Source organism: Salmo salar, chromosome ssa21 (genome assembly GCF_905237065.1).
Source record: "Salmo salar chromosome ssa21, Ssal_v3.1, whole genome shotgun sequence".
NCBI classification, from domain to species: domain Eukaryota; kingdom Metazoa; phylum Chordata; class Actinopteri; order Salmoniformes; family Salmonidae; genus Salmo; species Salmo salar.
The window spans coordinates 27567956-27585115 of NC_059462.1; the positions used below are offsets into that span (position 1 = coordinate 27567956).

General features: G+C 44.3%; 1 protein-coding gene across 2 annotated transcripts in view; it reads left to right on the forward strand.

Annotated features, from left to right (window-relative positions):
* Positions 1-541: 541 nt before the first annotated feature.
* LOC106582127 (transmembrane protein FAM155A) overlaps positions 542-17160 on the forward strand; it is a 190389-nt gene continuing 173770 nt past the window's right edge. For both annotated transcript variants that reach the window (XR_006761190.1, XM_014164884.2), the window contains exon 1: positions 542-1844. Coding sequence is in view for 1 of the 2 variants with exons in the window: in XM_014164884.2 (XP_014020359.1) it covers positions 1125-1844 (720 nt within the window). In the remaining variant the exon portion in view is untranslated. The remainder of the gene's footprint in view (positions 1845-17160) is intronic.

Genomic DNA, 17160 nt, shown 5'->3' on the forward strand with positions numbered 1-17160 from the left:
AGTAAGGTATTTGTATTATTACCTTTATACAGTCTTTTTTGCTCATCTTTATCAAGGGTGCCAATAATTTTGGAGGTGACTGTGCATGTCATTTAGCTGAATGCCATGCTCATTGCATGCCAAGCATAAGGGGGTTTTATGCACGTTGTTTGCAAAGGCTGTTATCGTACCATAGGACCAGCTGTACATTCCTCATGAACTGTCATTCATGGCATCGAAATAATGTGGCAAATGATTTGTTGATCAACTTGCACCATACATATTTAGCACTGAGACATTTCGTGACATTTACTTTTTTCTGCCATACTTCTCCCCAATGTCTGAACTGCATATATAGTAGCAACTGTGCTGAATATATATATATATATATATATATATATATATATATAATCTTTTCCCAACCCAGATGGTAACAGGTATAAGACCTCACATTTCATGACAGCGTCCTGTAGTCCAGAGTGGTGGAATAGTGCCGTTAAATGCCTGCATGTATCTGAGTGTGTAATAGGTAGTAAACTGCTCCGCCACTGCGCAACGATGGAGCTATCGTAGCGATGGAGATGACGCAAACGGACCCCGCTCCCCCCAAAAGTGTTCAAGACGAACATGGCGGCAACTTAACCCAGGTCCAAGATGACTGTGGCCATCGGGAGAAAAGATCCAAGGCATTCAACCCAGATACGAACCGGAAAAAATCAACTGGGGCACAATCAAACGGATTTTGCTTTCTCATAATTGAATCCGGGAAACTGCAGCAGTAACGGCAACAGCACTGATAAGCTGGCCACAGCTGGTCTCTCTGCGCGCGAGCACCACCCCGGAGAGCAGAAGAGAGGGAGCGAGGCGCGAGGCATGCGGTTACAGAGAACGTGGTTTCCCCCCGGAGAGCCATGGAGAACTGGGATGCGGCAGCGCGAGGCTTAATCTGTGCGGGCGCGCTAATTGGATCGAAATAACACACCGACGGCGTCGGGCGCGAGAGAGGAGAGCCCAGGACCAGCGGCGGCACGGCAGCCCACCGTTACCGAGGATAAATAACCAGAGTCCATCTCCCAAAGTCAATGAGTATAGTGGCAGAGGAGCCCCCGCGGTGGAGTCGGCCAGAGCTGCGCTTTTCCTAAAATATGACCAGGGGTGCTTGGATGTGTCGGAAGCAAGATGACGGCTTAAAAATCTGGTTTGCACCCCGAGAGAACGAGAAGCCATTTACCGAGTCGGAGCGGGCCCAGAGATGGCGCCTATCGCTGGCCTCTCTTCTCTTCATCACCGTCCTGCTCTCTGATCACTTGTGGTTCTGCGCCGAGGCCAAACTGACGCGGACCCGAGACAAGCGGCTCGCATTTACGGACATGGTCGAGTACCCAAACTCCACTCACCACCACACCCCCTCCTCTGACCCCCATTCCCCCCACGGCCCCCTTGCCAGAAAGCCAGATGTTATTTTTATAGGGAATTCTACCAAACCTCTGTGGCGACTGGACACCTGTCACCCGGACAGCTTGTCAAAAGACTGCTTCACTTTCACGGACGCAGAGCCCGTGTGCCTGGGCCTCTCCGGGGGCGGGGAGAGGACGCAGTCGGCGGACTTGAATCTGAGCGATTTGTATCTTTCTTTTTGTAATTCCTACTCTCTTTTGGATTTGTTTAACGGGTTTACAAGTCCGGACAATATAAACTGCAGCCTGGACGTGGCTGAGGGTGACACGTTGGGATGCAGCGAGTGTGTCCGGGTTTACCAGCGCTTTGACCGGCAAGCTCAGGAGGACTACCGGGAGTTTGAGCTGTTGGTTGAGAAATATGAGACTGATGAATACTCGGTCAGGACATGTATGGAGGAATGCAAGGTAGGATGTGAATGGCTTGCACATATCAACGCACTATAGGTAGGCTACTGTCTTTCAGCCTATATAGGGGGCTTGGATTGATTGGGCTTGAATTGATTCCCAGTCGTCATGGTAACCGATATCTATCACGATGTGGGAATGATTTCAAAGAGTTTGTGAGACGCATCACCCCACTTGTCCTGCCTACAATGTATGCGTGCTTGTGTATGTTTGTGCGAGAACGAGCGTGCATGGACGCGCACTTGTAGATTTTTTTTAATGCAGGAGTTAATGTGTGATGATTGTGTCACATAGCCTACAGCAAACAGAAAGAGTGAGAGAGAGTTTGAATCTAATAGGGTATTGAGTATAACTGGCATGTATGGTGTTACTTCAAAGGCTGCAGCCACAGAATCACAAGCCTAAACTACAAAGGAAGCATCTTAATACAAAAATATGTTGTGCCCCTGATTAGGTTCTCTCCTCAGATATAATCTTTGCATAACAAACGGTGTCAAAACCCAAGGGATTGGTTCTCCAACTAACCAGAGAGAGAGCGAGAGAGGTGCTCTCTATGGTTCTGAAAGCATCCGACCTAGAGCTCGACCCTCTCTCTCTCTCTCTCTCTCTCTCTCTCTCTCTCTCTCTCTCTCTCTCTCTCTCTCTCTCTCTCTCTCTCTCTCTCTCTCTCCGTGTGTGTTTGTGTTAGGGGATGTAGCCTTATAGGTCTGTATCTTCACCACTGTTGAGAAAAGCCAGGCCTCGGCAGTGTGGTGATGTGATCATCTGTTACCGTGTTGGAGGCTATCAGAGGAGAGGGTGTACTAGAGGGGAAGGCCTAGTGCCTAGCTCAGCCAGCGCTTGGAGGTGCTAGCATTTCAATAACATTAATAGCGTACCAGTGATTTCTGTACCTAATCCACCGGAAGGATTTTTCATTGTTCCCGGTTTGTTGTTGTACCGATGACATATCTCTCTGAGCATAGAGCAGTACACCTCTGCCTCAGTTGGTCAACACACGTCAACAAACGGGTCTTTCAGAGGAATGATGCAGATTGTATCAAGTTGTGTTGTGGGCTCAGCATGACTGAAACCAACAGGTTTTGCTAATATTGCACCAACATGGAATAGATTACACTATTGTTCGCACACACCACACACACACACACACACACACACACACACACACACACACACACACACACACACACACACACACACACACACACACACACACACACACACACACACACACACACATATTTAATCGCAGGTGTCACTGGCAATGTATTGTAGCCCCAAATGTTATGTGCAGTTATGGTTGTGCAGTTATGGTTGTGCAGTCATGGTTGTGCAGTTATGGTTGTGCAGTCATGGTTGTGCAGTTATGGTTGTGCAGTCATGGTTGTGCAGTCATGTTGCAGAAAACAGCAATGCTACACAGGTTAGAGACATTGGCTAGATTACACTTGTTATTTTTTCATTTGTTGTGCAGTAGACTGTTACGGCTGCTCTCTCTTTCTCTCTCTCTCTCTCTCTCTCCGTGGTGGTCTCGGTCTCAGCTGTGTGTCACTGGTCCTTGTAAGGTGTGTTCTCTGTCCCTGGTGCTGAAGTATATAGAACCACGCGAGGCCTCTGGTTAAAATCCTGCTGAAATAGGCAGCAACCATCAGTTTTCCTCCTTCAGCTGATCATACTGGAATCAGAAACCCCAATCTAGAATAATTCAGTCTATGCCTAGCATTACAAGTATGCTTATCTCTGTCGGTCTAATGTCAGTGTGTAAAAGCTACATGGCCAGTGTGATTTTCTGTCAGCAGTAGTAATGGAGTTGACCTTGGCTGGTAGATATGCTGTCCCAGATGTGCTAGGGATACAGGGGTGGAATGAGTGGGAAGAGAGAGAGAAAGAGACAGAGAGAGAGAGAGAGAGAGAGAGAGAGAGAGAGAGAGCGAGAGTGTGTGTATGTGTGAGTGAATGAATGTGTTCTGTGGGAATTAGCTAATCCAAGTTTATCATTTTAAAGGCTAATTGATCATTAGAAAACCCTTTTGCAATTATGTTAGCACAGCTGAAAACTGTTGTTCTAATTAAATAAGCAATACAACTGGCCTTCTTTAGACTAGTTGAGTATCTGGAGCATCAGCATTTGTGGGTTCGATAACAGGCTCTAGATAGCCAGAAACAAAAACCTTTCTTCTGAAATTCATCATTCTATTCTTGATCTAAGAAATGAAGGCTATTCCATGTGACAAATTGCCAAGAAACTGAAGATCTTGTACAGCGCTGTATACTACTCCCTTCACAGAACAGCACAAACTGTCTCTAACCAGAATAGAAAGAGGAGTGGGAGGCCCCGGTGCACAACTGAGCAAGAGGACAAGTACATTAGAGTGTCTAGTTTGAGAAACAGATGCCTTACAAGTCCTCAACTGGCAGCTTCATTAAATAGTACCCGTAAAACACCAGTCTCAACATCAACAGTGAAGAGGTGACTCCGGGATGCTGGCCTTCTAGGCAGAGTTCCTATGTCCAGTGTCTGTGTTCTTTTGCCCATCTTAATCTTTTATTTTTATTGGCCAGTCTGAGATATGGCTTTTTCTTTGCAACTCTGCCTAGAAGGCCAGCATCCCGGAGTCACCTCTTCACTGTTGATGTTGAGACTGGTGTTTTACGGGTACTATTTAATGAAGCTGCCAGTTGAGGACTTGTGAGGCGTCTGTTTCTCAAACTAGACACTCTAATGTACTTGTCCTCTTGCTCAGTTGTGCACCGGGGCCTCCCACTCCTCTTTCTATTCTGATTAGAGACAGTTTGTGCTGTTCTGTGAAGGGAGTAGTATACAGCGTTGTACAAGATCTTCAGTTTCTTGGCAATTTATCGCATGGAATAGCCTTCATTTCTCAGGACAAGAATAGACTGACAAGTTTCAGAAGAAAGTTCTTTGCTTCTGGCCATTTTGAGCCTGTAATTGAACCCACAAATGCTGATGTTCCAGATACTCAACTAGACTAAAGAAGGCCAGTTTTATTGCTTCTTTAATCAGGACAACAGTTTTCAGCTGTGCTAACATAATTGCAAAAGGGTTTTCTAATGATTAGTTAGCATTTTAAAATGATTAACTTGGATTAGCTAACACAACGTGCCATTGGAACACAGGAGTGATGGTTGCTGATAATGGGCTGCTGTACGCCTATGTAGATATTCCATTAAAAATCAGCCGTTTTCAGCTACGATAGTCATTTACAACATTATCAATGTCTACACTGTATTCCTGATCCATTTGATGTTATTTTAATGGCTCAAAAATGTGCTTTTCTTTCAAAAACAAGGACATTTCTAAGTGACCCCAAACTTTTGAACGGTAGTGTGTTACATAACAGATACATAACATCTCTCCTCCCCTTTTTGTCACATAATCAGTGTTGAGCATGCTAGCTGCCGGTATACTCCCTGATAATGCAATAAGGGCCAGGCAGGCAGCAGGCACTGGGACCAGTGCAGCCTCTTACCCTCTCAGCCACATCTGAATTGCTAATGGGCTCCTGTGTTAGTGTGACCTTTAGACAAGCACAGCACTCTAAGCCTGAATCACATACTGTCACCGCCTAGAGAACCCACTCCACTAAGCTGGACAAACAGCAGAATTAGCAAAACGGATATTATCCTCTCTTTTCTTCTCCGCACTCCTTTCTGTTTCCGAGGCACTTTGCCCTGAGCGATATCCGGTATGAGTGAGAATATAGGGGTTAATAGGGTAGGACAGGGGAGGGAGAGAGCTGAGGTAAGGGGTAGCTAATATATTGTTCAATGTCCCTCCTGTAGTTGTTGAATATAGTTTAGAGAGAACAAAAGAGAGAAAGAGAGCGAGAGAGAGAAAGAGAGAGAGCGAGAGAGAAAGAGAAAGAGAGAGAGAGAAAGAGACAGAGAGAGAGAGATGTAATAGGCCTACAGGCCCTGCATCAGGAGAGCCAATAAGAGGCGATGGTTACTCTGACCACTAATCTTCTCTCTCACACACTGGCAGCTAGTGAGTATCAGGTGTCAAAGGGCTGCTTTTGTGTTCCGCTGGGTGCTCTATGTGGCACAACAAACACGCACACTATGTGTTAGTGGGTATGTGTGTGAGTTTTACCATATTACATTCAGGCATGCTTTCTCCCTCTCTCTCTCTTTCTGTCCTGTCCATGTGTGATCTTTACAACCTTTGATCTCTGTGTGAACCTGGCTCATCACATATCAGATAGCTTCTCAGTCTGTTTGTCTGTGTCTCTGTGTGTGTTTTCATAATGTGCATAACAAATAGCGCACGCACGCACGCACACACACACACACACACACACACACACACACACACACACACACACACACACACAGAGCCCAGTGTTTCCTGCAGGTCCATGCCTGCCTCTCTTCCGGTGTAATTTAATTTGCACTTACATAATTCTCCTCCTCTCAGATGACCATGTCTCGAGGGTTCTGTCTGTCTCAACATGCTGATCTCCTCTGAGCTCTGTCTGCCTGCCTGTGTGTGTGTGTGTGTGTGAGTGAGTAAGGGCAGTGTACCCACAGCGGCCAGGGTTTCTCAGTGAAGTAATCTTTGCAATCAGCAGTATCTGTCGCTACATCATCCCCTCCCTCTCCCTCTCTCTCTCCCTCCACTCTCTCTCCTCTTCCCTCTGTCCTCATCTGTCACCCTCTCAGGAAATCTGCGGGTGTTGAGCTCTTTCTTCCTGCCGGAGAGTGATAGATACTGATCTGGGTTAAGGTCTTTTTCCTTCGCTTCAATTACAGGCCTGTCCTCACAGGGCCCACTGCATCCCTATCCATCCCTGCTGCTGCTGCCCACCATCTCATTTACTCTTTCTCTCCAATTCTTGACCTATCTCTCTCATAAGCCTTTCCTCTTTCATTCATTTCTCTCATTCCCTCTACTTCTATTGTCTTGAACTTCCATTCTGTGTCACTCACTTTCAGTTTCCCATTCCCTCTCTTCCACCTTCCTTTCCCGCTGTCCTTTTCTCTGGGACCGTGTCTCTCTCTTTATTTTGCCTTTCTGAATTCATGTAATCATGTCTTTTGCCCACTTGATGAGGTTTCATAGTAAAATGAGTATATTTGGAAGTAATTTCTCTTCAAATTCAGCTCTTGGAAAAAACAGGCGCGACGGCAAGGCTTATCCAGAAGGAGGGATGTTTATACTGTATGTTATGTCAGTTGTCAAGGTGATTCTGACCGTTTTCAGCTGGTAAACATGTCATTTTCTACAGTTCAGATTATAATGCACATAATATAGAGGGAACCTCTGAATGTCACACAGTTCACTCACTGTTGGATAATATCAGTACACATATACAGCATGCCCCCTGTAATTTCCTCCCTCCCTCCCTCCCTCCCTCCCTCCCTCCCTCCCTCCCTCCCTCCCTCCCTCCCTCCCTCCCTCTCTCTGATGGTGGCTTTGGGTAAAATTCAATAATAGTTATGTGCGTTTTCTCCCAGCAGCAGCAGCTAGCAACAGGCCTATGGAAACAGGGAAACTCCCCTCCATATGAGCTGACACTGTTTGTTTCTCCCCAGGCACACAGATAAGGAAATGTGTCTCTTAGACAAGTGCTCTATCTCTGCCTCCACTCCCATGGAAACGCGTCTTTCCACAGACACAATGTTTCTCTCCCTCTCCACCTGCGTTCTCAGACCTAGTCCAGGAGAAACCTGTCAATATCACACCTCGCTTCTTGACTTTCTGTCAATATTCCGGTTTATTCCTGTTTTCTTTCCCACAGCTATAATTGACTACTGCTGTGTGTGTGTGTGTGTGTGTGTGTGTGTGTGTGTGTGTGTGTGTGTGTGTGTGTGTGTGTGTGTGTGTGCGTACGTACTTGTCGCACCCAGGAAGTAGCTCCATTTACCAGGCCATTCAGTGCAGCACAGAGCACAGCTTTGCAGCTAATGATATAATGGTTTGCTGTGTGAATTCTTTATTGCACCCAATCAGATCTATGACTGGAGCTCCAATAAATTATTCACATTGTCTGTGCATCAACATTATGTATGTGTGCTTTTTTAAATGATGTTTATGTGTGAGAGGAAGGTGGTGTAAATGGTTTTGTGTTTATGTACCAGCGTTGCTTTCGTCCCTCATCCTGGGCTCGAACCAGGGACTCTCTGCACACGTCGACAACAGTCACCCACGAAGCATCGTTACCTATCGCTCCACAAAAGCTGCGACCCTTGCAGAGCATGGGAAACAACTACTTTAAGGTCTCAGAGAGAGTGAAACGCCCTTAGAGTGCTCCGCTAACTATCTAGCCATTTCATACTGGTCGCACGTAGCTGTACAGTATGTATGCTTTCTTTTGTTCGGAGAGAGTGAAAGGGAGTGAGAGAAACACATACACTTAGCTTAATGATTCCTAAACTCTCCGTTTATCTCTCTGTTTATATTTCTGCATGCCTATTGCTCGCAGCATCCCTCTATCCCCTCTCTCTCTCTCTCTCTCTCTCTCTCTCTCTCTCACTCTGTGCTTCAGGCTTCGCTCTAGCGCAGGGGAGCCCAGTTATCAGCTGAGTTCAACAGTAATGCCCGCTAGTAGCTAATTAACGACTCAGGGAGACAAAGCTTGCAGAAGGCTTCTGGAGAAATTGTACAGAGCTACCCTGTGAAATCATGGTGACCCCTGACCTGCCTGGCCGTCATGATGGGAATGAAGGTGGAGTAGCATCATAACACACAGCAGGAGAGCAGAGTTACTGCAAAATAGAGGAATCACACAGTGAATATGGAAGTCGATATCAATTGTGTTCCTGGTTGATTTGCTTTTCTTACTACACAGGAAGCCTTGTTTGTTGTGTTGTATTCTCTATCATCTAAAAATATCCATACCTCAAAGCGGTGCCTGCAGTTCTACATTCTCCCCTGTATGATTTGTAGCATCACCTTCTCCCCCATGGTTAATGCAGTGCAGTGTCATATTACAAATTACTTGGCATACAAGTGAAATCTAATAAAATGGAATTGAACTAAGCATAGTGTTAAAGTCAGAAGTTTACATACACCTTAGCCAATTACATTTAAACTCAGTTTGTCACAATTCCTGACATTTAATCCTAGTAAAAATTCCCTGTCTTTAGGTCAGTTAGGATCACCACTTTATTTGTGTCAGAATAATAGTTGAGAGAATTATTTATTTCAGCTTTTACTTCTTTCATCACATTCCCAGTGGGTCAGAAGTTTACATACACTCAATTAGTATTTATGTCACGTCCTGGCCAGTATAAGTTTAATTGTTTTGTAGTTTGGTCAGGACGTGGCAGAGGGTATTTGTTTTATGTGGTTCGGGGTGGTGTGTTTGTGTAAAGGGTGTTTGATTTAGTATTTCCGGGTTTTTGGTTGATGGTCTATGTGTTTGTATTCTATGGTTAGTCTGGTGTGTGTGTTTCTATGTTTGGTTAATTGGGGTTGGGACTCTCAGTTGAAGGCAGGTGTTGTCTATCTGCCTTTGATTGAGAGTCCCATATATTAGGGTGTGTTTGTGTGTGATTGTTCTGTGTTGAGCCTATGCTTTGCAGACTGTCAGTTTATCGTTCGTTTTCTTGTTTGTTGTTTTTGTATTCGTGTTGATTTAATTAAATGTTCAAAATGAACAACTGCACACCTGCTGCGTATTGGTCTACCTTTTCTGATGACGATTTCGCATTATCGTCAGAAGACGAAGATACTTGTGACAATTTAGTACCATTGCCTTTAAATTGTTTAACTTGGGTCAAACGTTTTGGGTAGTCTTCCATAAGAATCCCACAATAAGTTGGGTGAATTGTGGCCCATTCCTCCTGACAGAGCTGGTGTAACTGAGTCAGGCTTGTAGGCCTCCTTGCTCACACACGCTTTTTCAATTCTGCCCACACATTTTCTATAGGATGATGTCAGGGCTTTGTGATGGCCACTCCAATACCTTGACTTTGTCCTTAAGCCATTTTGCCACAACTTTGGAAGTATGCTTGCGGTCATTGTCCATTTGGAAGACCCATTTGCGACCAAGCTTTAACTTCCTGACTGATGTCTTGAGATGTTGCTTCAATATATCCACATCATTTTCCTGCCTCATGATGCCATCTATTTTGTGAAGTGCACCAGTCCCTCCTGCAGCAAAGCACCCCCACAACATGCTGCCACCCCCGTGCTTCACGGTTGGGATGGTGTTATTTGGCTTGCAAGCCTCCCCCTTTTCCTCCAAACATAACGTGGGTCATTATGGCCAAACAGTTCTATTTTTGTTTCATCAGACCAGAGGGCATTTCTCCAAAAAGTACGATCGATTTGCACTTTTCGCACCAAAGTACGTTCATCTGTAGGAGACGGAACGTGTCTCCTTCCTGAGTGGTATGACAGCTGCATGGTCACAGGGTGTTTATACTTGCATACTATTGTTTGTACAGATGAACGTGGTACCTTCAGGTGTTTGGAAATTGCTCACAAGGATGAACCAGACTGGTGGAGGTCTACAATTATTTTTCTGAGGTCTTGGCTGATTTCGTTTGATTTTCCCATGATGTCAAGCAAAGAGGCACTGAGTTTGAAGGTAGGCCTTGAAATACATCCACTGTTACACCTCCAATTGACTGAAATTATGTCAATCAGAAGCTCCTAAAGCCATGACATAATTTTCTGGAATTTTCCAATCTGTTTAAAGGCACAGTTAACTGAGTGTTTGAACTTCTGACCCACTGGAATTGTGATACAGTGAAATAATCTGTCTGTAAACAATTGTTGGAAAAATTACTTGTGTCATGCACAAAGTAGATGTACTAACCAACTTGCCAAAAATATAGTTTGTTAACAAAAAATTTGTGGAGTGGTTGACTCCAACCTAAGTGTATGTAAACTTCTGACTTCAACTGTATGTAAAGCTACTCACACTACCTTTGACAGAGTCTAACCAACAGAGATACTCATACTTCTTCACTCCCTCTCTCTCTCTCTCTCCCTCTGTTCCTCTCTCTCTCTGTTCCTTTCTCTCTCCCTGTCTCTCCTTGTCTGTCCCTGTGTCTCTCTATCTCACAGCTGTTTGATGAGATTCTTCCATTGTTGAGTCATCTGGTGCTCACACCAGACAGCAGAAACTAGCACAGCAAATTGACCAGTGTTACCTAGTGTTGATTTTTCAGTGTAACATTCCTAGTGTTGATTCAAGTGTTAAATTAACTCTAAGTGTTTCATTAACACTCATTGGTGTAAAATAACCCCAGTGTTTGTGTTATATAACCAGTGTAAAACCACACCCCTCATTTTCATATTTCCCAGCATGCTCTTTTAATTTTTATTGTTTGTTTCAATATCTTTGTTTTTGCATCTACATTGACTGATTAGGTAGCACTTTCCTTTATTCAAATGACCTAGTGTCCTCATGGATGGAATGTTATTATTATTTTTCATAATTATTAAACATACTTTTATTTACGCCGAAAATCCAATGTTTCTATGTCAAACAGTATTGTTATATTTCAGTTTTCTGTGATGTATATAAAGTGTCATATTGGGATGTAAACACAAAATTGAATGCATTTCAACTCTATATCAAATCAACTCAAATTTTATTTGTCACATGCGCCGAATACAACAGGTGTAGACCTTACCATGAAATGCTTACTTATAAGCCTTTAACCAACAATGCAGTTTTAAGAAAATAGAGTTTAGAAAATATTTAGTAAAAAATAAAACAAGAAAATAACAATGAGGCTGTAAAAAGTGGGTACCGAGTCAATGTGCTGGGGTACAGGTTAATCGAGGTAATTAGTACATGTAGTTAGGGGTGAAGTGACTAGATAATAAACAGCGAGTAGCTGGCCCCAGTGATGTATTGGGCTGTACGCACTACCCTCTGTGGCGCCTTACGGCCAGATGCCGAGCAGTTGCCATACCAGTTGGTGATGCAACCTGTCAGAATGCTCTCAATGGTGCAGCTGTATAACTTTTATGGATCTGGGGACCCATGACAAATCTTTTCAGTCTCCTGAGGGGGAAAAGGAGTTGTTGTGCCCTCTTCACGACTTTCTTGGTGTGTTTGGACCATGATAGTTTGTTGGTGATGTGGACGCCAAGGAACTTGAAACTTTTGACCCACTCCACTACAGCCCTGTCGATGTGAATGGGGGTGTGTTCGGCCTTCCTTTTCCTGTAGTCCACAATCATCTCCTTTGTCTTGCTCACGTTGAGGGAAAGGTTGTGTCCTGGCACCACACTGCCAGGTCTCTGACCTCCTGCCTATAGGGTGTCTCATCATTGTCGGTGATCAGGCCTACCACCGTTGTGTCGTCAGCAAACTTAATGATGGTGCTGGAGTCATGCTTGGCCACGCATTTGTGGGTGAACAGGGAGTACAGGAGGGGCCTCTGTGTTGAGGGTAGGCGTAGCAGATGCGTTGTTGCCTACCCTTACCACCTGGGGGTGACCCGTCAGGAAATTCAGGATCCAGTTGCAGAGGGAGGTGTTTAGTCCCAGGGTCCTTAGCTTAGTGATGAGCTTTATGGGCACTATGGTGTCGAATGCTGAGCTGTAGTCAATGAAAAGCATTCTCATATAGGTGTTTTTTTTTGTCCAGGTGGGAAAGGGCAGTGTGGAGTGCGATTGAGATTGCGTCATCTGTGGATCGGTTGGGGTAGATATGCAAATTGGAGTGGGTCTAGGGTTTTCGGGATGATGGTGTTGATGTGAGCCATGACCAGTCTTTCAAATCACTTAATGGCTAGCGATGTGAGTGCTACGGGGCGGTAGTCATTTAGGCAGGTTACCTTTTGCTTTCTAGGACACAGGGACTATGGTGGTCTACTTTAAACATGTAGACTTGGTCAGGGAGAGGTTGAAAATGTCAGTGAAGACATGGTACAGGTGTCTTCACACCGGACAGAAATCTTGTTGTTAGTTATTTTGGTCATATTGCTACAGACGTGACCCCGCCATTAAATCTTTTTGCATAGTTCCTATGCAAAAGGTCTGGCAGTCCACTCTAAGCAAAATGGTTGCTAGGCAGGCTGAATAACTTTTTTGTCACTTGCTAGTTTGCTAGCCAACTTCAGCTAACTCAGTCATGTCAAACATTGAACCTGATAGGACAGTACACTAGCTGCATTTTCGTTTGTTGGAGTTTTTTTCTATTTTCATTTACATGGATATGTCCATGATAATGAAGTTGATGCGTTGTCTCGTCTCATCTGGGCACAGTTCACTCTATGTATGGTACACGGATGGAAATTCTATATTGAAACATTGCTTCTGAGGTTGGACAGGCAGCCAGCGATGCTTATATTAACCTCCTCAGTACCAAACTAAATGCTAGGCTGGAAGTGAGGGGAAATAATGTGCTAGTTGAGTACAAGAGATGATTCAACAACATGAGCATGATATTCTTGTGGAGGCACAGTGATCCCTTTCAGATGGAACCGTTAGCAGGCATAGTGTGTCTGTGACGGCCAATACAGCATGGCTTGGAATGCTGCTCGTCCAATCAGCATGCAGGATGCAAGCAACCAGTTTTATTATTCATTTTATGCATGTCAAATATAAATAAAATATATGTTTCTAAGCTAATCCAACCCGTTACTGAAATGGTTGTTCCAGTTTAGATGCTTTAGGTAGTCTCATATCTTAGTCTTCCCAACCTGGAAGTCATTCTGAATGCAAATTGAACACAAATGGCAAATGTTGGATATCCCCACTCTGGTTGGATTCCAATAGGAATTACACATCACTTTACATCCAGCATAATGTGAGTTGCAGGCCTGATTTTGCCTGTAAACCATGATTTTCAGCCCACAGTATTAGGGTAAAACTAGGCCCTCAAAGGTCTTTATGTAATATGTAGTATTGTGTTAAATCATTTTATTTGAATGATGACCTATTCAGTCAGGATCTTACTTGGTGATGGCCACAGGGCTGAACAGTTAAAATTGCAACAGCGATGTCTCTGTCACTAACATATACAGTCATGGGCGGTAAGTCTACAATTCACTCGAAAGGCAAGGCAGTCTGGGAAATATGCAGGGTGGTGAAAGTGCAAGGTGACGAGTTGATGCTCCTTTCCAATAATTATCGAGGGCCTTTTTCTGTGACATGATGATCGATGCTTTACTGCCGTTTGACAAATAAAAATAATCTCGCTCTTGTCCATAGTAATCTCATCATGTAGACTATACCCGCATTGTATCTGCAAGCTGTTGGCTGGAGCGCACATGCCAGTACCAGAGTGGACACACTCCCTATATAACGTAAATATTTTTCTGAGAAAACCATCAGCATAGGTGAGAATGCGGTGGAAACCCATTTGACTTTTCTTTTTCATTCGGTACATGGGAATATAACCACGTAATGTATTTTTATGTGCACTATGTCTTCACGCACAGCCTTTTATCCGCAACAAGTACATTTTATCTGGTGGGAAAATGTGTTTTTAAGTTGATTTTAGAATATTCACATGAAAGTCTGTCACCAATTGGATGGAAACCTAACTACTTACACATTTTCTCAGCTTTTAATAACAGACGATTCATTTGAGCACCTGAGCCTAACTAACCCCATCCATTTTAATCAGATGACCCAGTGGCTGCCATTTGACCATGGTGTGTGTGTGTGTGTGTGTGTGTGTGTGTGTGTTTGTATGTGGTGTGTTTTGTGTGTGTATTACAAACCATTACAGCCGTATGATAGAGGAGAAAGAATGGCTTTTGTTTGTTTTTGACCAAGCGAGTTTTCTAACCCTGTATGAACAGAGCAAGCCAGGGTCAAACATGTTGGTCAGGGCACGGTCATTGGACATCTACTATAGCCCATAATAGGGGCTATTAAACTCTTACCCTACAAAGTCCAGAGCCTGCTGGTTTTCTGTTCTACCTGATAATTAATTGCATACACCTGGTGTCCCAGGTCTAAATCAGTCCCTAATTAGAGGGGAACAATGTAAAAATGCAGTAGAACTGGCTTCGAGGTCCAGAGTTGAGTTTGAAGGGCAAATAGCATGGTTCCAATAGGGATGTTGTTGCTTGTACAGTCAGACATACAAGTCATAATTTAATGATCAGCCAACAGTAAAAGAGCATTGAAGTCAATAGTGTGTAAAGGCCTAACCAGCCCCTGTATCTCTTCCCCAATCCTCTGATGTATGGGCTGTAGAACAGAGAGCAGCAAGCGAGCAACAGCCAGTGTGTGTGTGTGCATCCTGTGCTGTGCTGTGCTGTGCTAATGAAGTCATGTGTGAGCTGAAGCTAAGCACATCCTTATGCCCATGCGTCCCTCAGTCGCAGAGAATAATCTGATTGTTTAGAGGATGAAAACACAGATAATGTTATGTCAGTGTGTGTTTGTGTTTCTCTGTGTGTGTGTGTGTGTGTGTGTGTGTGTGTGTGTGTGTGTGTGTGTGTGTGTGTGTGTGTGTGTGTGTGTGTGTGTGTGTGTTTCAGAGAGAGAGAGAGAGAGGCTGTGTAGCTCTGATGGAAAGATATGATATCTAAGCCCCCTCTGTGTGTGTGTGTTCCCTAGTGAAATACAGTCTCTCTCTCTCTCTCTTTCGCTCTGTTTTCTCTCAAGCTTCTCTCCTCTCTCCATCTCTATCATTTATTTTTTTCTCTCTCTTTGCCCCAAGTGCTGTATAGAATATTTTCTGTGTGTGTAGAGAGTTATGCAGAATGTTTTATAGCTTGTTTTGTCTGTTATATATGACTTTATCTGTCTCTGTTGTGTGTTGTGTTGACATCTTATGCTATCTTGTTTTTATCTTTAAAGCAAGCTGTGTGTGTGTGTGTGTTTGCTTGTGTGCGTGTGTGTCCGCCTATATGTTTGTGGAACTCTATGCATCTCTGTGGTGTGTTTTTATAGGTCTCTGTTGTGTGTGCATTGTAGTGTTTTGTAGCAGTGTATCAGCCTATTACTGTAACGATGTGCTCTCCCGATGCTCTCCCTCTGTCCATTAGAAGCACTGCTCTCTACCTCAGCTGCTCAGCTACAACCCATCAGCACTACCAGATAGGAGAGGCCTTGGGGATTACAGAGCAACTGAGCTCCATATCTTCAGATCTTAGCAAACAGCCTAAGCACCTGAAGGATGAAGACGAACATACCTAACAGAACTACATTCACGCTCTCCATTTAACTCTACTTGATCCTTATTCATATACCTGAAACCAAACATAATACTGTACTTTTGTACATTACCCTTAGCGATCCCAATCCAAATAATGGCTTTGGCTTGTGTGTGTGTGTGTGTGTGTGTGTGTGTGTGTGTGTGTGTACTATCTCTGTTTGGCTTTTCTCTGGCCTAGGGGGTGGGGGATTGTGGGGTGTAGATAACGACTCCCAACGTTAATACTACCAGTTCGACCTCAGAAATGACCCCACTCTCGGAGAATCCACATTCATCCTTCCATCTAACCCCCTCTCCATCCATCTCTCTCTCGTGCAGCGCTTTCCCTCTCTCTTTTCTCTCTCTTTTTCTTACTCTATATCCCTCTCCTTTCCACCTCTCTCTGTTTCTCATTCACCCTCTTACATCCCATTATCTCTACCCCTCTTTGTCTTTCTGCTCTCTCTCCCTCTCTCCATCCCTCCTCCCCTCACCCTCTCTTCCTCCCGTCTTTCTGTAGGGCTAATCCTCCTGTGTGGTCTCTTAGCTGGATAAACTGTTCTCCATCCGTCCTCTTTATTATAGGATTTACACTACCACCCGTTCACATCCCCCCCTCCTCTCCCTTCAGCCCTCTCAGGTTCCAGCTGCTAAAGGACTAAAGGGCCCTTCACTCAGAGGACATCAAATGTGGTCGCTCACTGAACAAGTGCTGCTCATTTGGTTGGGGAGAGGGGAGGCGGGGAGTAGATTCTCGTTCTTCAGATGGATTATAGCCAGATGTATTCCAAAAGAACAGAAGCGCTCAACCATTTATTGCACTGAATACTTTGTGTGATGGCTTCTGGGTGTGTGTTTGTGTCAGACCTGTGTCAAGTACAAATTTGCCCTCTCTTCATTTTTAGGATGTTTTGTGTGTGTGTGTGCGTGTGTGTGTGTGTGTGTGTGTGTGTACCTCCGCGAAGAGGGTGGAAACGCCACTATTGATTTCCAATTTTGAAAAGAGGGGTGAGGTGTTGGGCAAAGAGGTCAGTAGAGGGGGAGGAAAGGAGAGATGGAGGAGAGCAAGCTAAATATGAGGCAATGAAAAAGAGTCAGAGAGGAGGGAGAGATTTGGAAAGGTGGGAGAGATAGCAAAATGATGATGAGTAAGATATGGAGAATAGGAAAGAGAAGAGAGTGGACAATCAAGAGAAGGTTGAAAGAGAGAGGAGTGAATGGAACATGGG